The sequence below is a fragment of the Rhodamnia argentea genome, chromosome 10 (genome assembly GCF_020921035.1).
Source record: "Rhodamnia argentea isolate NSW1041297 chromosome 10, ASM2092103v1, whole genome shotgun sequence".
Lineage (NCBI taxonomy): Eukaryota > Viridiplantae > Streptophyta > Magnoliopsida > Myrtales > Myrtaceae > Rhodamnia > Rhodamnia argentea.
In genome coordinates this window covers 6,418,670-6,437,900 of record NC_063159.1, presented here as the reverse complement: position 1 = coordinate 6,437,900, position 19,231 = coordinate 6,418,670, and the positions used below count along the sequence as shown (strand labels likewise).

General features: G+C 41.3%; 2 protein-coding genes across 2 annotated transcripts; both read right to left on the bottom strand.

Moving 5' to 3' along the window:
- Window positions 1-4,746: 4,746 nt before the first annotated feature.
- On the bottom strand, window positions 4,747-9,340 carry LOC115749242 (leucine-rich repeat receptor-like protein kinase PXC2). Its single transcript, XM_030685976.2, has 2 exons — window positions 6,898-9,340; window positions 4,747-6,414 (listed from the first exon to the last, which is right to left on the bottom strand). The coding sequence occupies exons 1-2, from the start codon at window positions 8,337-8,339 to the stop codon at window positions 4,968-4,970; spliced, it is 2,889 nt and encodes a 962-aa protein (XP_030541836.1). The 5' UTR covers window positions 8,340-9,340; the 3' UTR covers window positions 4,747-4,967.
- A 3,085-nt stretch (window positions 9,341-12,425) lies between these two features.
- On the bottom strand, window positions 12,426-18,958 carry LOC115749251 (vacuolar-sorting receptor 1-like). The gene is made up of 12 exons (XM_030685986.2): window positions 18,387-18,958; window positions 17,055-17,747; window positions 15,974-16,062; window positions 15,701-15,770; window positions 15,538-15,621; window positions 14,571-14,647; window positions 14,379-14,460; window positions 14,116-14,198; window positions 13,944-14,016; window positions 13,333-13,461; window positions 12,916-13,022; window positions 12,426-12,818 (listed from the first exon to the last, which is right to left on the bottom strand). The coding sequence occupies exons 1-12, from the start codon at window positions 18,679-18,681 to the stop codon at window positions 12,714-12,716; spliced, it is 1,887 nt and encodes a 628-aa protein (XP_030541846.1). The 5' UTR covers window positions 18,682-18,958; the 3' UTR covers window positions 12,426-12,713.
- Between the last annotated feature and the right edge of the window lie 273 nt (window positions 18,959-19,231).

Genomic DNA, 19,231 nt, shown 5'->3' with positions numbered 1-19,231 from the left:
GCAATTCCCTTCTCAAGTGAATATTCGTGTGAAAATTGAATATTCGCATTTTTCCTATTTCATGTTTCTCTTGCTAATTCGTTTTCTCAAGTATTCATTTTTTACCGCGTGCTCTTTGAATCGAGTTTTTCCATGCAGTTATTGGAGTAGAGATTCTGCATCGCAAGAATTTGGCATCCAACACAAGTGGCTTTCTGCTTTTCAAATTTGAAACGCCTCGTAGACGTCTATGAATAGCGACTCATAAAGTTGAACCGAGGATCCTCTTCCATTCCAGCTATTAGCTTTTCGGTCCCTGAGTGTTTAGTCTTTATCGCAAGTCACGGTCGTCCACCCGAACCTAATATTTGTGCTTTGCAGGGAGATTAGAATCGGGAAGCGAGAGTTCACTTCCCTTACTTGTCTGAGCTGTCAAATCGCCGCGGAGAAGTAGGAGGGAACTGTTCCATCCATAGCGCCGTGAGGCAAGAACTAATATTAAGTAGGTCTTGTGTTTAGATCCGGCGATTTCGTTAACTTTTTTTTAGGATTTCTGATCGTGAACTTGCCATTTGATCCATGGAGGTAAAGCTAGATCCCCATTTTGACTCTAGTTTTGACATGCGATATTATTAATTATGGCAACTAGATCTTATATTAAGAAAAGAAAACCTGAAAATGAGGTTTGAAGTTAAGGTCCACGACTTTTAAGTATCAATTGGAAATTAAGGGTACTCTCCCGGAGCCGGCAATATGGGTCATGTGCCCATTTTCTGACTAAGTTTGAGGAGGCTCCATCCTATATGGGTAACTCACTTTTTTCTAAGATGGGTTAAAATGGGTTAGAAAAAAACTGAAGCTCCCAAAAAACAGGTTGATCCATATTTTAACCCATTTTTCAACCCTACGTCTCTCGGAAAAAGGCCACTCCCACGATCAGGAAGCCATTACAGTCTTCATCTCTGTTTCCTCCTTCTTCATGGAGTCTGAGAGTGACGAACACAGAGGAAGATCACCCATACCTTCTACTCCTCTGTTTTACTAATATGTCATGTAACCACATTGGGTATTTTTTCTTCATCTGACGAGTAAAGCATGATGAAATGCCGGCAGGGGGTTTCTAAAAGCTAAGTTTTTAATAAAAAGAAATTATTTTTTATAACAAAAAAGTTAATTATAGAGAAAGGAAATTTATCCGCGTGCCAATGACACGAGGTGTTAAAACTTCAACAGACACTTCATCTAAATTTGAAGTTTGAATTCAAACCAATTGTCGCTTGGCTCGAGCCTTAGGTATTTGAATTTTTGCCCAATTGACTAAGAAATCATTTGAAAATATCCAATCAAGTTCGAAACTCACCGCTAAATGAGATCCATTGAGCTTTATACAAAGCCAACTCTATTGGTTTGCCCTAATTATGATATAAGACATGTAGATTTTGTAATTGCGATTTTGGATGACAACTAAGACTCAAATTTTCATGTAAATTGAGGGGAAAATTTAGTTTAGTCTAAAACCCTGATGTCGGCCCATTAATTTTGGGTTTTTATTTTGTAAGCCGTTACCTAGAATGATTGATAAAATTCATGTGCTTTATCCCTCAATATGGTCTAAATCATACTTAGCTATATGAAAAATCAAATGGGTATAATTTTACCGTGAAGAAATGCTGCTGGTAAAGATTGGGCCTTGATTATGACCCAAAAAAATATTGGGCCTTGACCAAATATTTCTCAATAATTAAGGCCCAAACAAATATTGGGCCTTGACCCAAGATTTCTCAATATGTTTAGGATTTTTCTTTTTGCCAAAAACAAGAATTCAATTGATCAAAGATGAACCATTATTTTTCAATGGGAAAAAACCACCAAAAACGCTAAACTATGCCAACTGTGACACATCTATCCCATTTTTGCGACACCAAAAATCCCAAACTTTTTACTCATGTGACACATTTACCCAAAACTTTTTCTTGTGACATCGAAAACCCTAAAGTTATACTTCGTATAACATATTTACTCCAAAATATTTTTTTGTAACATCAAAAATCCTAAACTTATATCCATGTGACACATTTACCTCAAAATTTGGTATAAATGTGTCATATTCCTATAAGTTTGGAGTTTTTAGTGTCACAACAAAAAGTTTGAGGTAAATGTGTCACACGAGCACAAGTTTGGGGTAAATATGTCACATATGTATAAGTTTAGGATTTTTTGTGTCACAAAAAATTTTTGGGATAAATGTATCACGGCATGCATAGTTTAGGATTTTTGGTGATTTTTTTCCCTTTTTCAATTGACCAAAGACATGCACTTACCAAAGGTTAAGGGGAGTCAAATGATGGTTCGTTCTTCTGGAAGCCTCAAAGACTTCTCTTCATATCATTATAACAAGACTTTCAGCTCAATTGTTGATAATGTCCATGAAAATTTAGTCTTATAATAAAATCATAATTATTCCCAACTCAAAAGACTCAATTAAGTGAAAAATTACTTGATTTGCTGAGTAAAATTGGGGCTACATAGACATTTAAAAATGAACTAATACTTAATAATTAGCTATTATCAAACAACCGCATATCTTTTTCGTTTCGGCACTTATTATTCCGTATTCATTTTTACCGTAATTTTTTCGGTCGAATTTTGAGCGTCATTAAATAGGCCCTAATCTAGCGATTTCCTAGCTTGTAAAAGCTACTGCGGATGGAGGAAACTATCGGTACTTTTTTCAAATATTAAATCAGGCCGTCATTGACACAACTTATCAACAAGGGCCGACTATAATTGGCTCGAACCTGCTCCAATGTTTTCGGAAAGCAGGACTCGCCGTCGACGAGGTTGGTGTTCCTCTGCATAAAAAAAAAAAAAAAAAAAGAGTGGAAAAAATCAATAAAAAAAAAAAATAAAAATATAGGGAAAAGATGAGAAACCATGTTCCCTCTGGTGCACTAAGCTTTATGCGCAGACAAAATGAGTGTCATAAATCCCCAACAGTCGCATGATTTTGGGTTGTCCGATCCCATCAGTTTGTCCTTGCAATGTGAATAAAAAGTGAAGGAAAGCCAACAATCCGGCCTTTGCTTTTATCAAATTCCCCTCATTCCAAGATGGCCCTTTTTCCACTGCATGGTTCGCTTTAACCACGCTCACCTATCATTATCCTTCCACTAAGACCAGCCATTCCCCACACATCATGATTAACTTAACTTTTCTTTTTTGATTTTAAGAAAAAAGGGCAAGTTTTTAAGCTTGTGTGAACCTAGCGAACGCAAGCTCGCAACTAACCACGGCGAAATCCCACGTGCCCGTCGTCTCGTCGATCCCGGGTCTATTGTGTTTTGAGCGGTCGGATCGTGATTCATCGACGATTTCCTACTGATGACTCGTGGGGTGAGCGATTTTATCCAGGCTAATTTATGTTTGTTGTTCAACTTTTGGTGCTTTAGTTGCTTTGCTTAGCGTGGCCTCAAAGGCACAAAAAAATGGCTACAAACTACAATTGGCTCATTCACTAGAGCCGAGCTGCGCATTGATCATTGAAAAAGAAAGATGAAGACATGAAAAGTTCCCACTGCAAGACATGATGTGATTGTTAGGCACTTATGACTACCACTCGCTGCTTTTGAGCACCTCATGTGATGCCCTCTCATGGTGTCCAAAGCACTTCAGTTTGTTCCTACAAAAAGGGTGCATTTGAAAAAGCAAAAAAAGGAGGGGGCAAAAAGCAAAGGAAAGCACTTGATTCTTAGGTCCCCCTTGTGTCCAACACCATGATTTCCCCAAAAAAAAAAAAAAATGAAAAAGAATCTTCAAATTCAAGAATTCATCATTAAAACTCCATCAAGGAAAAAAACCAGAGTGGGGGGTGTTTGCTTGCAATGCAGTTAATGCTCCGGTGATGCATAATTGCTCTCACTCGCCAAACATGAATGTTCATGATTCTTTTCCTGAGAAAGTTGACCATAGATATAACTGCACTCCCTGATGGGTGTTTGACTTTGGCATCAATGAAGGCCTGGTGGGTGAGCTGACACAGTTCCTCTCATTATGACACCATCAAAAGCAAATATCAGAGCAAAGAGGGGGAAAGAAGAAAGAAACTGCAAAATTTCGACCTTCTCTAATTGCATTATGTGTGACATTCGCTTAATATTTGTTCAATGAAATATCATGCAACTTGTGTATACAGTAAGAACTTCAGAGCTAATTATGGTGACACCATCTTCATCGGAGTGGCATCAAAACTGACAAGGAAGCTCCTCCATTTTCAAAATCTGCACTCATTCACTTGTTGCCTGGAAGATTTTGAGATCATGCACTGTCCAGTGAACACACTGGTTGAGCTATTTAACCGATCTGAATCCTTTCCTCCCTCCCATTGCAACTCTTTCGTTTCCGTTCGAAATTGGGGTTGTTTGAGTTACGTTTCTCTAGATCTTGGAAAAATGCTCATCGAAATCGATCTTTAGTTTTCATGGCAAATGTATTGGACTCTAACAACCAGAGTATCACAAGAAACCTGTAAATTACACTAAATAGACTTGTCTGCACTCTTCAGATATTACTCAACATGGACCATCAGTACTCTGTACCATGTAACTTGATGCTCATATGTTTCTGACCCAAAATAAAATAAAATAAAATTGATGCTCATATGTTTCTGACCAAAAGGAAAAAAAAAGAAAACCTTGATGCTCATATGTGGACAACAATATAATTGAAAACCAAGAACAAGAACCAAATTGGAGAGATTCGGGCCATCTTTAAGTCGAAAGCAAAGTATATATGGAGGATACACAACATTTGGACTCTTGTAATATCACACCAGTGAAGGAATCCACAAATAGAGCTGTGATGAGAGGGAGATGCATGGAGTATAGCGAAGTACAGTATCAACATCTTTTCAGATCAAGCAAACTGGATTCCTCTGCAATGGCAAACTCTACAGAACTGTATCGCTCTTTAATTTAAACAAAACTATGAGGTCATTGTATTTCCTCTTGACCTTCTGAGGGGCACTGGATCAACTCCAAAATGTTGACGACTTCACTCATATCCGGCCGGTTCGACGGCACCTGAGATGCGCATATCAGACCGAGCTTTATGACCGGGATTGCCTCCTCAGGTGGAAAACTACCTCCCAGCCTGCCGTCAATGCATTTCTCCGCCTTGCATTCCTCTAACGCGCCCCTCACCATGTCACAGAGCACCACCACATCATCCTCCATGTACTCCACTGGCCTCCTCCCCGTTATTACCTCCAGAACCAAAATTCCGAACCCATAGACATCACATTTCTCCGTTATTTTTACCGTTCGGCATGCGAATTCCGGAGCCATGTAGCCGAGCGCACTCTGGATTTTGCTGCTTAAGATACAACGGTCTAGCATCGGCAACAATCTCGCCAGGCCAAAATCGCCTACCTTTGCATCTCCTGAGCCATCCAATAGAACATTTGTCGACTTCAGATTGTAATGAACCATGCCCATTTGATGCAAGTACGATAATCCTTTAGCCATTCCGAGTATTATGTTAAATCTCTGCCTCCAAGATAGGCTGTTTCGCTCATCCGCATCATGAAGATGCTTATACAAGCTCCCGCTGGGAACAAATTCATAAATTAGAAGCTGCAATGATGGTGTCCAATAGTATCCTTCTAGCTTTACGAGATTAGTGTGCCAGATCTTTGCAAGTGTCTTGACCTCCCTCTCGAAGTCATCTTGGGACTTCATCAAACCCGAGGCTGTTAGCTTCTTGATTGCCACAGATCGGCCGTCACGGAGGACCGTTCGATAAACAACTCCAAAACCACCACGGCCCAGCTCGGAGTCTTTGTTGAGCAATGCATGGGCTCCCGTGACAAAACTAGCATCTTCAGAAAACATGACTAGTTTCCCATAATTTGGGTCAGCAGTTGGCGAACAGCTGAAATCTTCACCTCCAGACAGTGTGAGTGCCGGAGCAGAATGAGCCACGGAAGACCGGACATGGATATTCAAAAGAGTTATGGTGATCACTCCAATGGCAATAAAAGCTGCGGCCCCGATGGCAATAAGGGAAGATACGCTGAGTATAATACGCTTGTGATGGTTATTTGAAGAGGATGCAGCACCTGCAGGGTTGGAAGAATTAGGGTTTAGGACAATGGGTTTTGGATGGACCGAGGGGCAGGAATCATTGACAACAGAGCCGCAAAGAGACGGGTTGTCGGAGACGGATGCGAGAGGAATGGTGTTGAAGAATCCGCCAACGGGGAGCTCGCCTTCCAGACTGTTGTGCGAGATATTGAAATAGACCAGGTGTGAAAGATTTGCCAGCTCCTTGGGTAAACTTCCGGAGAGATTGTTTAAGGAAAGGTCCACATACTCAAGATTAGTGAGGTTCGCCATGGCAGGAGGGACCGGGCCGGTCAGGCTATTCTGTGACAGGATCCTGCACAATATGAAAATATGACATAATGAGAGAATTTCCAAGATCATACAATCTATGCATTCTTGTTTGAGAGAATGAGCAACACAAAATTAAGAAATAAGAACTATCGACAATAGACATTGCGTCGTAAATTTATACATGGGAAACAAGATGTGATTGTCTTCAATCATCTGAAAAGAAGAAACAAGCCACATATTCCGAATTCACCAACCATGTGCTTCTCACTCTATTCATGCTACCATGACATGTAAGTTATACGAGAGCAATTTGGCCAGTCTCCAGGAAGAAAAACCACCTTTAAAGTTAGAAGATGCGACATGAAAGTGAATAGGATTTCCAATTGGAGTTTGTACCATATAAACCTCAATAAAATATACAGACACAAATATGCTTAGGTCATTGGAGCTGAACTTTAGGCCACGCTACTATTGCATTGTATGTGAGGCAAGCAACAGAGATTAAAGCAGCAAATAAAGGACTCACAGCGATGTCAAATTCGAGCATGTCCCAATTTGAGTTGGAATGTTTCCACTTAGGAAGTTTTTGTCCAGCTTTAAGTCCTTGAGCAAATTTGCTTCTCCAATTTCAGGAGGAAGGCTTCCATTTAGCTGATTGTTGCTCAAATCAAGAAACTGAGTGTGCTTTAATACACCTATGCTGGCTGGGATGGAACCAAAGAACAAGTTCCTCGACACATTCAGTGACTCCACACTACTAAGGATGCCAAGGTTGGCCGGAATTTCACCAGAGAGAGCATTTGAAGATATGTCCATGACCCGCAGATTACTATACAACCTTGAAGCAGGAAGTGAAGTATATTCCGCGCTTTTATCTATGCCACTTCCCAAAATTGAGACACCTCCAGTGTCCCGCTTAAAAGGAAAACCACCCGTTAACAAATTCCGGCTAACATCTAGAACCGAAAGGTTCTTGCAATTTGAAATCGAGTCCGGTAAGCCTCCGGTGAGAAGGTTCATTGACAGATTAAGTTGCTTAAGTGACAGGATATCTCCAATTGACGGTGGGATTGGACCAGAAAGTTTGTTTCCCGAGAGATCTAAATTCTCGAGGCTTCTCAATTCCCCAATCCAATCTGGAATCTCCCCTGTAAGTAAATTTCCATGTACATCAAGAGAACTGCATAGACCCAGTCGTTGCATTGATTCTGGAAGGCTCCCAGAGAACAAATTCTCGCTCAGGTCAAGAAAGCGTAAAAGCAAATTCCCTCCAATATCCCCGGGAATATGCCCGGTGAACCGGTTTCTCCGTAGGTTCACAACCCTAACATCATATAAGTTCTGTATTCCTTCAGGGATCTCTGCCTCCAGTAAATTTTCAGAAAGATCAAGTGATTGAAGCCCCCTTGAAAGCCACATTCCTAGAGGTAACTTCCCAGATAGCTGATTCGAGGAGAAGTTAACAGCTACCAATGTCGAGCAATAGCTTAAAGAATCAGGGATCCGCCCCGTGAGACTATTTTCAGCAAATGAAACTACTCTTAGCGAGCCACATTGCTGAAACATTTCATCTGGGATTGATCCTGTGAAGTTGTTCTCGCTCAAGTCTAGGACTTGCAAGGTCCCACTGTGCGTGAGACTCGGGTTGATAGGTCCGCTGAAGTTGTTGTTTGAAAGTGATAGAACTTGGAGGAATTGCAATCTTAAAAGGCCACGGCCTATGTGTCCGGAGAGAGAAAACCCATTAAGAGCAACCTCGGTAACTCGGTTAGACCTTGTATCGCATTTGATCCCGACCCAGTCACAAGGATATTCAGCATCTTCATTCCATGAAGAAAGCTTATCTTCAGGATCGTGAAGCCCGGCTTTGAACACAATCAACCCCAAAACGTCATCATTGAATTCTGCGTCTAAAGATTGCACGAAAATCGGAGCGAAGAGAAGTAGGAGAAACACCCTGAACACCATTCTTAGCTCAGTGCGTAGAGGTCAGATATGATATGTAGGTCTCCAAGAAAGGATTTTGAGCAGTTTCTTCAAGGAAGGGAAGCAGTAGGATTATGGTTCATGAGGATAGCTAAAAGATCAGTGAAAGCAACAATCAGAGAAACAGATGACTGAAGCAGTAATGTTGCATACTTTCAAAGGTGGCAGGGCAGAAGCAACAGAGCCCCGCAGAACAGAGCAATTGACGATTAACGACCAACTCACCACCAAACAAAACAAAGCGCAATAATTTTTGCAATCTCAGAGCATGAACGGCAAGCTAAGAAGATACCAACATGATGCTTTGGGGATTTCGGACAAAATACTCGCACTTTCTTTCCCCCAAGAAAGCAACTTTCCTCTATGCACTGTTGTGTAATATGAGAAAAAGGTGACCGCAATACTCACAGGAGACCCAACAAAAAGCAGCAGCAGCTACTACTTCAACAGAACGAAGACCCCACCAACCCCAATACAAGTTAATCACCAGCAAAAATAGCCCCTTGGCAAGCAAGAAGAAACCCCAAGTCCAAGAAGAGTTTGCTCAAGCTCCAAAGACAGTCCCAAGAATTCTTCGAACATTGTCAAGGAACATTATCAAAGATGTTGAAGGAGCTTAGAACAGAGGAAGAGAGAGAGAGCGAGAGAGAGAGAGATAGAAGCAAGTGGTTTTTGTGCTTCTTTGTGATCTTGGCTTTGTGGACAGAAGCAAAATTCAAACGGAACCCAGAAAAAGGTTCTTTTTTTTTCCTGTTTTAGATTGCTGGGCACGAGGGAAATGGGCAAAAACCGGAGAGCTCAGAGCGAAGGTCGCCAAGAAGGGCGGGCTCAAGGTTCCAGAGTTGAATTTCTTTCGAAGAGCCTGTCAGTTCTGAGAGCCATTAAATGAAGAGAGAGAGAGAGGGATTGAGGTGGGGAAGACGATGACGGAAAGTCTGGAGACTGGTGCTAGAAAAAAAAAAAAACAGAGAGGAGACAGAGAGAGGAGAGAGGGTCAGCTCAAAAGAGAAATGGAAGTAAAAGCAGTGCATTTAAAGCGCTCCACGGCGAGACAGAGAGTACAGTTGCTGAGAGGGAGCACAGTTCGCGGCTTTCCTGAGTCTCTCTCGACTGCCTTTTGATAGGGAACTCTTCCGGTCAAAAGTCTCATCCGACGTGGCTTTCCCATATCTGACGTGGCCATCAATATGAACTGCTTCCTCTTGGAACCATGGTTATTTTTAGGGTTAATATCATAAAAAATTTCAAGCCGATATATTTATGATAAATTTATCTCAAAATATTTTTTTGACTATCAAAAATCTTAAATGGATACGGTTTTGACAAATTTATTCCAAATTGATATACCTATGACAAATTTACTATCGATTAGTTTTCGTAAAATTTTATCGCTAAATTGCCGAGTTGAATGACATGTAGCAATTGTCGGATATACACTTTTGGGGTTTTTACCAACTATTGTATCAATTTGAAATTTTTTGTGGTGTTAATCCAATTTAACGAAAACTAATGAAGGGTTAATTTATCACATATGTACCGATTTGAGATTTTTCGTGGTCAAAATAATTATTTTTGGGTAAATTTATCACAGAGGTACTAGTTTAGGGTTTTTATAGATCGAAAAAATAATTTTGGATAAATTTGTAACATGTGTATCGGCTTGAGGTTTTTTGTGATCAAAAAATTAATTTGAGGTAAATTTGCCCCATGTGTATCGGTTTAGAATTTTTTGTGATATTAACTCTTATGTTTAACCCCCTTCCAACTATAATCTCTAGCTTGATTTTATAAACAAATTGCTCGGAGCCACTTGTTGAATACCCAAAAAAGAAGAAGGAAATATACGTATTTTTAACATAGCGTCTCGTTCATATTACGTGCAATCAATACGATGCGAATCTGAACATCTTTACTCGAGTGCCCTAACCGCACTCGTTAATAAAACTCATTTGCATTTCGTAATCACGTGGCTTCATTGTGTTCACAATTAGAGAAGTCATTTTTTTCCCCCCAATCTCTTCTTAATTGGGCTCACCCGTTTTTTTCATACTTTCGTTCCTTGAGCTTAGGGTTGATTCTCGGTCCTCACAAATTGGAACCCGACCCTAAATGAGTAGGCTCCAGATTACAGGCTAAGAAAAATTTTACGTTGCGGGATGGATACCCGACCTGAAACCAATCACCTCTAGCGAGAAAGACAGACGTGCGAGATTTCTCACAAATCCTTCAAAGGTCAGGTCTTTGCTAATCTTTCCCCAACGGTCATGTCATGGAACTAAGGATTCCAATCTAAGACATTACTTATAATAGTCGCAAAAGTAAAGTTGTCCAGGCCAGGACTCATCATCGACGACAGAGAAGCATCATTCTGTCCAAAACGCATTAATTCACCTTAACTTCAGCGTCACGTTTATACACGACTTCCTCGAAGCAACGTTGCATAACGATGGCGATTTCAAGGTGGGTTTTTAGATTTTACCCAGAATTTGAAGTTTTCTGATTCTTGAAACTCGAAACCTACCTTACATATCCGGAATGATTCTCATCGGTCTAGTATTTCGATTTTTCAATTTTATCCTGAAACCATACTCCCTTATAACGATACCCTCCGTGACGAAGGCACCGTGAACTACGACTTTATCCAAGGGCAACTCGTGGAGGAGTTACCTCCCCAAGGTGAAAAGACGACGGCTGCAGCGTAAAGACACGCGCGACTAGACGTGGTCGGTTCCAGTTCCGGATTTGGAACCGCCGGTTCCGGGCCGATTCCGGTTCCGATTCGGAACCGCCAGGTCTTAGGCCCAATGGCTATTTTCTCCCAAGCTTCCTCCTTTTTTTTTTATTTAAAAAAACGGGTTGGAATCGTGGGCCCGGTCAACGGGCCTGTTCCGGGCCCACGGTTCCATTTGGCCATGTCTACGCACGACACTGCGTTTCGCACTACACCTTTTTTTTTTTTTCAAGTACCCAGCGAAACGACAGTGCTCCCCGCGCCTTCTCTACCGAGACGGTCAAAGGGAACGAGAATCCAAGTCCTGCGACGCTTCGTTTTTGTTCCACTTCCTGGCCTTGTTCTCTTAAAAAAGCCCGTTTTTGGCCCGTAGCTTTTTAACTTTTTCACTTAGACTTTGAGATCCTCCTTTGTCTCCCTGCAAATTGACCTCTTCATGAGGATAACCCCCCAAAAAAAAAAAAAAAAATTGAATGAATAAAAACAAAGTCAGCACACTTACCCAACCATTGATATCGACGAACAGGAACTTAACAAAAGGCCTTTTCTAATGCAGTTTCCTTAGGGGTTGCTTGCTGTGGATCTCACTTGAGTGGCGTGACGGGCGGGGTATATCTTACTCTGTTCTAACTTCGAGGATCAAGATTTGATTATTGGGAGAGACTCGTTAATTTTGCCCGTCGGACCGATATTACGCCACTGAAGTCGGGTCACTTGAGAATTGAGCTTGAGAAATTCGTAAATTTCGAACGGAAGGTGCTGAATGTAAGACCCTTTTTACCCCAACTTGACAGCACCTTGAACAGAACTTGTTGCGGGCTTGCTCTTAGAGAACACGGCGTCCATCAAACCGGTAAAGATAAAGGGAGGGATGTGCGTCATGAGAGATCGTATTGTGGTCCGAGTCATTTCTGTTCCGGTCATGGAGGTATACAACACATTTTGTCCCACTCCCAAACGGGATTAGAGGGGCCTTAAGGTCCAAGCCAACATCGGGAGATGCCGGACTGATGCCGGACCAACATCGAACTGGGAAATCTGATGTCTTTGTATCGAAGATGAGGAAAGGAGACAACTCTGGCATCTTCGTAGTAGATGATGGTTAGGAGTGGCAACTGAGCGGCAACTGCACCGTACCGACAATCTCCGGGCACCCGGTTACCCATTTCTTGTTGGATGACAAACGTTACACGTAATGAATATCTTGTTCTTGTGGCTGATGGATGAAAGCTATCCAGAGAACACAGCACAACATACCTAAGCCATACACAAGAAGGATGGACAGAAGTTACAAGAATCGTGCTCCCAGGAAACCCAATATGGAAACGACATGGTCAGACATATCACAAGCGAGACCATTATTTTGCTAATTAAACTCCAATAATTTGTCGTAGATTAGACATTTACATTAACAGGATCAAAACCGAAACTCTCTTCTAATTGAACGGTTAAGTGATGACCCAAAAGAAGCCTCGTCGCAGGCTAAGCTGCTGATGTTACAAGCACAGGGTCGATCAAACTGCACGACCACTATGGTTCAATTTCACATGGAGAGGGTCTGGAGTTTAGGCGATGAGTGACTTCGTAGTTTTCTTCCTCTCACTCTACTGGGCTGTATGCCGCTTTCACACGTTGCCGCGGGAGGCATGAGTGTGACTAGGTACCTCGCCCTGATTATCCAGGGGCATGTACTGAGCCATGATCGCCCTAATCTCGGAATCCATGTATCTCTGCACGGAAGTTCGACAAATATCAGAACGGTCACAATGTTGTTAATGGACAGTAACAAAAAGGTAATCATCCACCGGTTCTTGAGTAAAATCATACCCTGATTCTGTACTTGTAAACTGCATAGCCCGCAAGTCCAGCAGCAGCCAAACCCAACACAATAGTCCAGAAGAAGCCCCAGCTGAATTCAGTACGAGTGTTCTTACCTGCATTTGAGCATCGCAAAATCAGAAAGGGGACGCAGAAAATGCAGCACATAGCAAATCAACATTAGATTTTTCCTGTTCTGGAGAATACATACTCCTACATTTCGACACAACCTGAGAAGCACTGGCCTGTTTTATTTACTTATTTGCAAATAACAGGTAACTCATAAATAAACAGAATAAACAGTCAGCAATAAAACATATTCTCAGTTGCAGGTATATCTACTAGCTGATGGTCTAAAATATTGTACTAATTCATCACAAGGTCTAAGCTTGAACTGCAAAAAAATAGAGGTTCAAGGGTACTCACTGATACACATGTCATGTTCTTGCATGTATAATAAACCACCACTGCAGCTGCACTCATAACCACCCCAGGTGTCCTTGCATTTACATTCTGGGCACTGGCACTTCACTTTCTCTTTGCACTCGTCCACATCTAAAAAGATTGCGACAAAGAAGTCAATGTACAGATGATCATCGAAGAAGGAGGTGCTGTGACCATCCAAATGACATTTGACAAAACAGGAGCCAAAAAGATGAGCAGAAAAGCCTAAACTTTGAAAAAATTGCAATGTTTTCTTTTCTTTTTTTTGTTAACAAAAGATTTCTGCACTTTTTACTTCCCACTAAAAGACCTCAGTGAACCTTAGATCCTCTTTGCACATGCAAGGCATGATAGGAACGATATCCACTTAAAGTAGGATTCTCAGAATCTCAAAGGTCACAGAGAACACACCATGCCCAATTGACTATCACTGAAGCGTAAACCGAAAGTCCATAAAAATGTGAAAGAAATCATTAACAGGCAGGTATATTAGAAAAATTTCATGCCATCCAAAACTCAGCGAGATCCTTTCTTAACTTAGAATAAATAAACTCCTATTGGTCAGATGAGTACAAGGCAATTAGATTCAGTACCCTCACAAGAGTCGACTCCGACTCCATCTCCCCGAAATCCAGGAGGACATTTGCAGCCTTTTGTGTGATCGTCCTAGCAAATAAAATGTGGAAAATCATAATAAAACCAACTCCAGCAACAGCACAACAAATCTTACAGCATTGGGAAAAGCAAGACAACATTTGAACTCACAATGCAAGCAGAGAATGTCTTGCCATTTCGTGTCTCCTTCCAGCACCCCCCATTGTTGATTTCACACCGCAACGCCCCAGAAGCTAAGAAGCAAAGTATCAGAAAGGAAATTATGCAAACAGAACACAGCAAAATTAGTAAATTGGCAATGTCATATTAAACTCCACAATCTTATATTATTTCCATAGAGAAATGACGATGTTGAAAAAACGTATTTACAGTTATGAGTGCTTAAAACAGATCTACAACCAAAGCACATTTACCTTCACAGTGAGTATAACCGTCACCAGTAAACTTCACACCTTGCACTATAGGGCATTCGCATACTCTTCCCCGGAATGTATCCTGCATAAGCAGCATGTATCAGAGACGTGGGAAGCACGAGTCAGAAACAATCTAAAACCAAATTAAGAGGATTTTCGGTCGAATACACCAATCAAAGGTAGAAAAGATACCCTGCATGCAGAAATATTAGCAGCCTTGTCCTGCCAGCAGCCACCGCTGTTCTCCAAACACTCGTTTGTCTCCATTTCTGCAGAAATTAATGCATGAAAAGAAATTTCATATTATCTTCGCAAGACTCAATTTTCTAAAATCACTTGAATATAATTAACTGAAGCAATTTATTGCTATCAAACATATTGCTTAAACGAATTAGGAATAGACAATTCTGAAGGCGGAAATATGAGCTTATTTTGTTCAAATTTACTAACAGATTATACACAAAGTAACGTTAACTTCTTCTGAGCAAAATCGTAGTTCTCACTATGTCTTAGGAAAAGTAGGAAGACAAGATAGCTAATAAAACAACTTTTTATTCTAAAACTTCTTTTCAAATGGGATAAACTGTTAGTTGTTATTACAACATGATTCAAGTTTTTGTTTCCTAAGCCACCAACCCTAATTTATTATGCAGAAATGATTTTGAGAGGTGTAAGAACATGAACTTAATAATGTTAATTTTCAAAAACAAGGAACCAACGCTAAACATGTATGTCCTAAAAGAGTTGGAAACCTTCTTCTTTATATCATCCAAAGCTTGAAAAAACATCGCAATATGCCATTTCAAAATCAGGAGAAAAAAAAGGAACTTTTCCAAAGAAGAAAGATTCAGCTCAAAAGACGGAGAAGGGAATGAAAGAAGACACAGAACCGAAAGAGAGAATGAAGGAAAAGACACTTCCTTGGCATAGTCAATGTCCTAGAAAATTAAAGTTTCTGCCTAGTGACAATTCGAAAAATGCAATAATGCTCTCTGCTCAAAGCTGCCAAAGAATAAAAATGATGTCAGATGTAGATGAATTTCAGAAGCAGAAAGGTGATCACTCAGACATTCCTATAGGACTAGGGCGCAGCTTTTGGCATTTTTTAAACAGTAAAGCATATACAAAAGCCTCATTTAATAAGGCAGTCGAAGAGCACCTTGACTAAGACAAATAGCCGGTTCAGTGGTCTCCTGGAAACCAGAGCAGATGGCCTTCAGGACTGCTATTCTGTCTAACTTACCTGAAACATGAAAACAGACCATTAAAAAACTGAAAATCCAGAAGTCTTGCTACATTGTCAATTAGTGGCCTGTTGTTACCTCTATACTGTCCGTTATTTATAACAAGAGTCGGCAAAATAGTTACATCTCCACGAGCGCCCTTGCCAATCTGGCATAATTGGAAATAAATACAAAAATTAAATAAAACGATATGAAGGGACTGCTCAGCAAGAAGCTGACTATTGCTTGTAACAAAAGTTGGCAAAATAGTTACATCTCCAAGAGAACCTTAACCTATTTGGCATAACCACATGAATACAATAAATAATCAAAACAACACACAGTCAACTCAGAAAAAAGGTAAATAATTACCTGTGCTTCTTGTTCAGCTTTAAGAACTGGATTGTCCACATCAGCCTCAGGGTTGCCTATGCATTCATCTATCTTCTTGAGATCAACACCTTGACATAACAGAAGATAAAACTATCATAACTGGAAATTTCTTTTCAATAGGGAAGGAAAGATACAACCAACTTCAGAGCAGAACTTCTTTATAAGGCAGAAGTCAGAACCTCAGGGGGCTGAGTAACCTTTTTTTCGAACTTTAAAGCATATTTGGCTCAAATACGTTACATAGTCCCAAAAGAGTATATAAAGAAAAGAAAATGCTATGCCTAACCAGAAAGGAAACTAATAAAAGTCCGTCAAGAATAAAGTAGGTTGAAAAGGGTAAGGAAAATCGGATGAGAAAAGGACAATAAAAGGAGACTTGCCAGCATCCTAGCCAAAAAGCACCATCCAGAGACGCAAAAACATGAACCAGACAGATCAAGAGGAGAATTCAGATGGATGAGAAGTGACTCAGACCTCCATTAGCAGGAACATGAAGTTTAACGGCATTACAGTCATGCAAATTTAATTCAGAAACAAAAATATAGAAAATTATGAAACAGATGTTGGATATACACAAGAATGTCCTAGATGCATTCTCCATGAGTGCGACCACAATCATCATACTTTTCCTATTTTCCCACTCTTTGATCAGTTAATAATTCACTTAATATACTAAACTGAATAAAGCACTTTTAAGCCACTATGCTAACATCACATGTTGGAGGTAGGAAGTTCGACTGAGCTATTTATGTTCTATTACCAATATTCTCCCAGGAAGTTCAAATGAGACGCTTGTTAAGAGATACTATACTTCACCAAAATCAAGATCATCAATTAAAATGGCAATATATCAATTTTTTGAGAAGATACAGTAGCTAGTCAGAGTGGCCCTGTCTATCATGAAAGAGATTCAGCGGGTAGTACATGGCTCATCCCTAAGGTACCAATTTACTATTTTTACAGTGGAAAACATGCTAAAATATCACATTTAATAAAGGAAGTCCTGCCAAGTGCATGATGCATCAGTACCAGATGACATCTAAGAATAACTAACTCTTACCAAGAGACTTTATAACTTGATCTGCACATTCCTTTGTGTACTTTTTCTCTTTCATTGGGCAGCGGATCGCAAAGTCAGTCACATAGTCCCACCAAAGCCATGGCTTTCCACTTTCGTTTGCCACTTTGAAGAAACAAGCTTGGCGTAAATTCTGAACTACAACTTCCTTTCCATCATATCCTCTGCTAAAATCTTGTTCAGGATCAGGAGCACAGTATCTCCCATAATTGATGCACTGTGACTTGCACTGTTTGCTCAAAAGAAAGGCTTCTGGGCAGTACCAAGTTATATAATGAGGGGTGAACTGAGTATACCCTTTCTGCTCAAGAATTTGCGCCGCTCCTTTAAAGTTCTTAACAAAGTCAATCTGACTGTCGCATTTTGGCCCGCACTCATCATTGCTATTTGTCCAGAATTCATACTCAACCCGCTCATCAGGATGAGGAAGAGCCTCAGTCCAATCAAGATTGATGTTAACCATATTACCACCAGACAAAGCTTTTTTTATGCTATCACCCAAGTTTTTGCTGATAAGGGCCGATGGAATAGTGATTTTCTCAATATAATCAGCATCAGCTCTCTCTTCTTCGGGAGTGTCCATGGTGATCAACGGTTCTACTCTATCATCTGAAACAAGAATGGCAGCTGCTCCACCATTCTGGGCATTCCACGCCTTCAATGTAAAGTAGCAATCTGCCAAATTAGCAAATTCACACAGCAATTGGTATTTCAGAGAGAAGGGAAGTCGGAAACATCCTTCAAATTCCTAGCGGCGGAAGTGCACTTTAATCACTACTGTAGCATTAATCTCAGGAATGAAGAAATATGCTCCCAGAATCCATAGGATAAAACCTCAATAAGGACATTAGTGGAAAATTACTACCAGAAGTCTTTGAAGTAAATAAATGGCAAAAAAATCCAGGATTATGTCTTAGTCTCTGAAAGACTGGCTTCAAAAGTATAAAATTTCATAGTAAAACGATTGAATTCCTTAATGATCGAACCACGCAAGTCTTAATTGTTGGGATGTCTGGCAACGAGACAGAACAATCGATCAATTTGACCACCCACGAACAAATGATGGAACAAAAGACGTAACGATACACCAATTGCACGAAAAGAACCAACCTACCAATCGAGTGCAAAGTATGAATTCCAAGGGACAAGAGAGTATTGTATGGCCGTACGAAATTCGAATTGTAACCCCAAAGGAGCTAAATACCTCAAAATAGAAGCCAAAAATTCCTCAATCGATGCCAAGCAAATACGACAAACGCACACAAGCTCCAGGCCAGCGACAAAACAAGAATTACTCAAGACCCGCAAACTAACCTCCGCGATCGGCGAGGACAAAAACTGGCAATCCACCGGGCTTAGACTTGAAGCTGACGTCGAACTCGTCAAAGCTCTTGCATGCCTTCTGATTAGCCTGCGGATAAAGCACGGTGCCGACGAGCGTCCCCCCGTACTGGGGGACGCCGAAGTTCCCGATCGCGCACTCGTACGTGCCCCTCATCGAGTTCGGGGTGGTCACCTTCAAGCTGTTCTTCTGCACCACGAACCTCCCAGCGCAAGTGCCCCACAGCAGCAGCCAGACGCTCAGGACTAGCCCTAGCTTTCCCCTCATCCTGCGCCTCCGCTGTCTCCGCCAATCGACCGAGCGATCGAAAGAGCCGCGCCTCGTGGATGGAAGAGGGACCCGATTCTCGCCTCGGTGACAGCTGGAGCGAGCACGGAGATGGAGGGGGAACCCAGTAGGGTTGCGAGCCCGAATCCAGAAGCGCAGAGGAGAGAAAAGAATCGCTTAGCTCCGAATCAAGCCGTGGCCTTTTTGCTCCGAGAAGTCTTCCGCGTCGAGCGCAGCAGAAGCAGCAGCAGAAGAAGAAGAAGAAGAAGAAGAAATGGGAAAGCTTTATTAATCGTGTAAGAGCGTGAGATGTAGAAGGAGGAGGAGGAGACGTGCTCGACCGACTCGCCGGATAGTAGTAGAAACTACGCCGAGCCGTTATTCAACGTGCGATATTATGAAGGTTTTTATCGTGAGATGAGATGTTATCGTATCGTGGCGAGAGGGAGGCACGCCTCCGATGCGCCTGCATGAGATCCACGTGTGGTTTCGCCGTCACGCGCCTCCGGCGGCGCTTGCAGGTCGCGTGAAACCCACCCCCCCCCCAAAC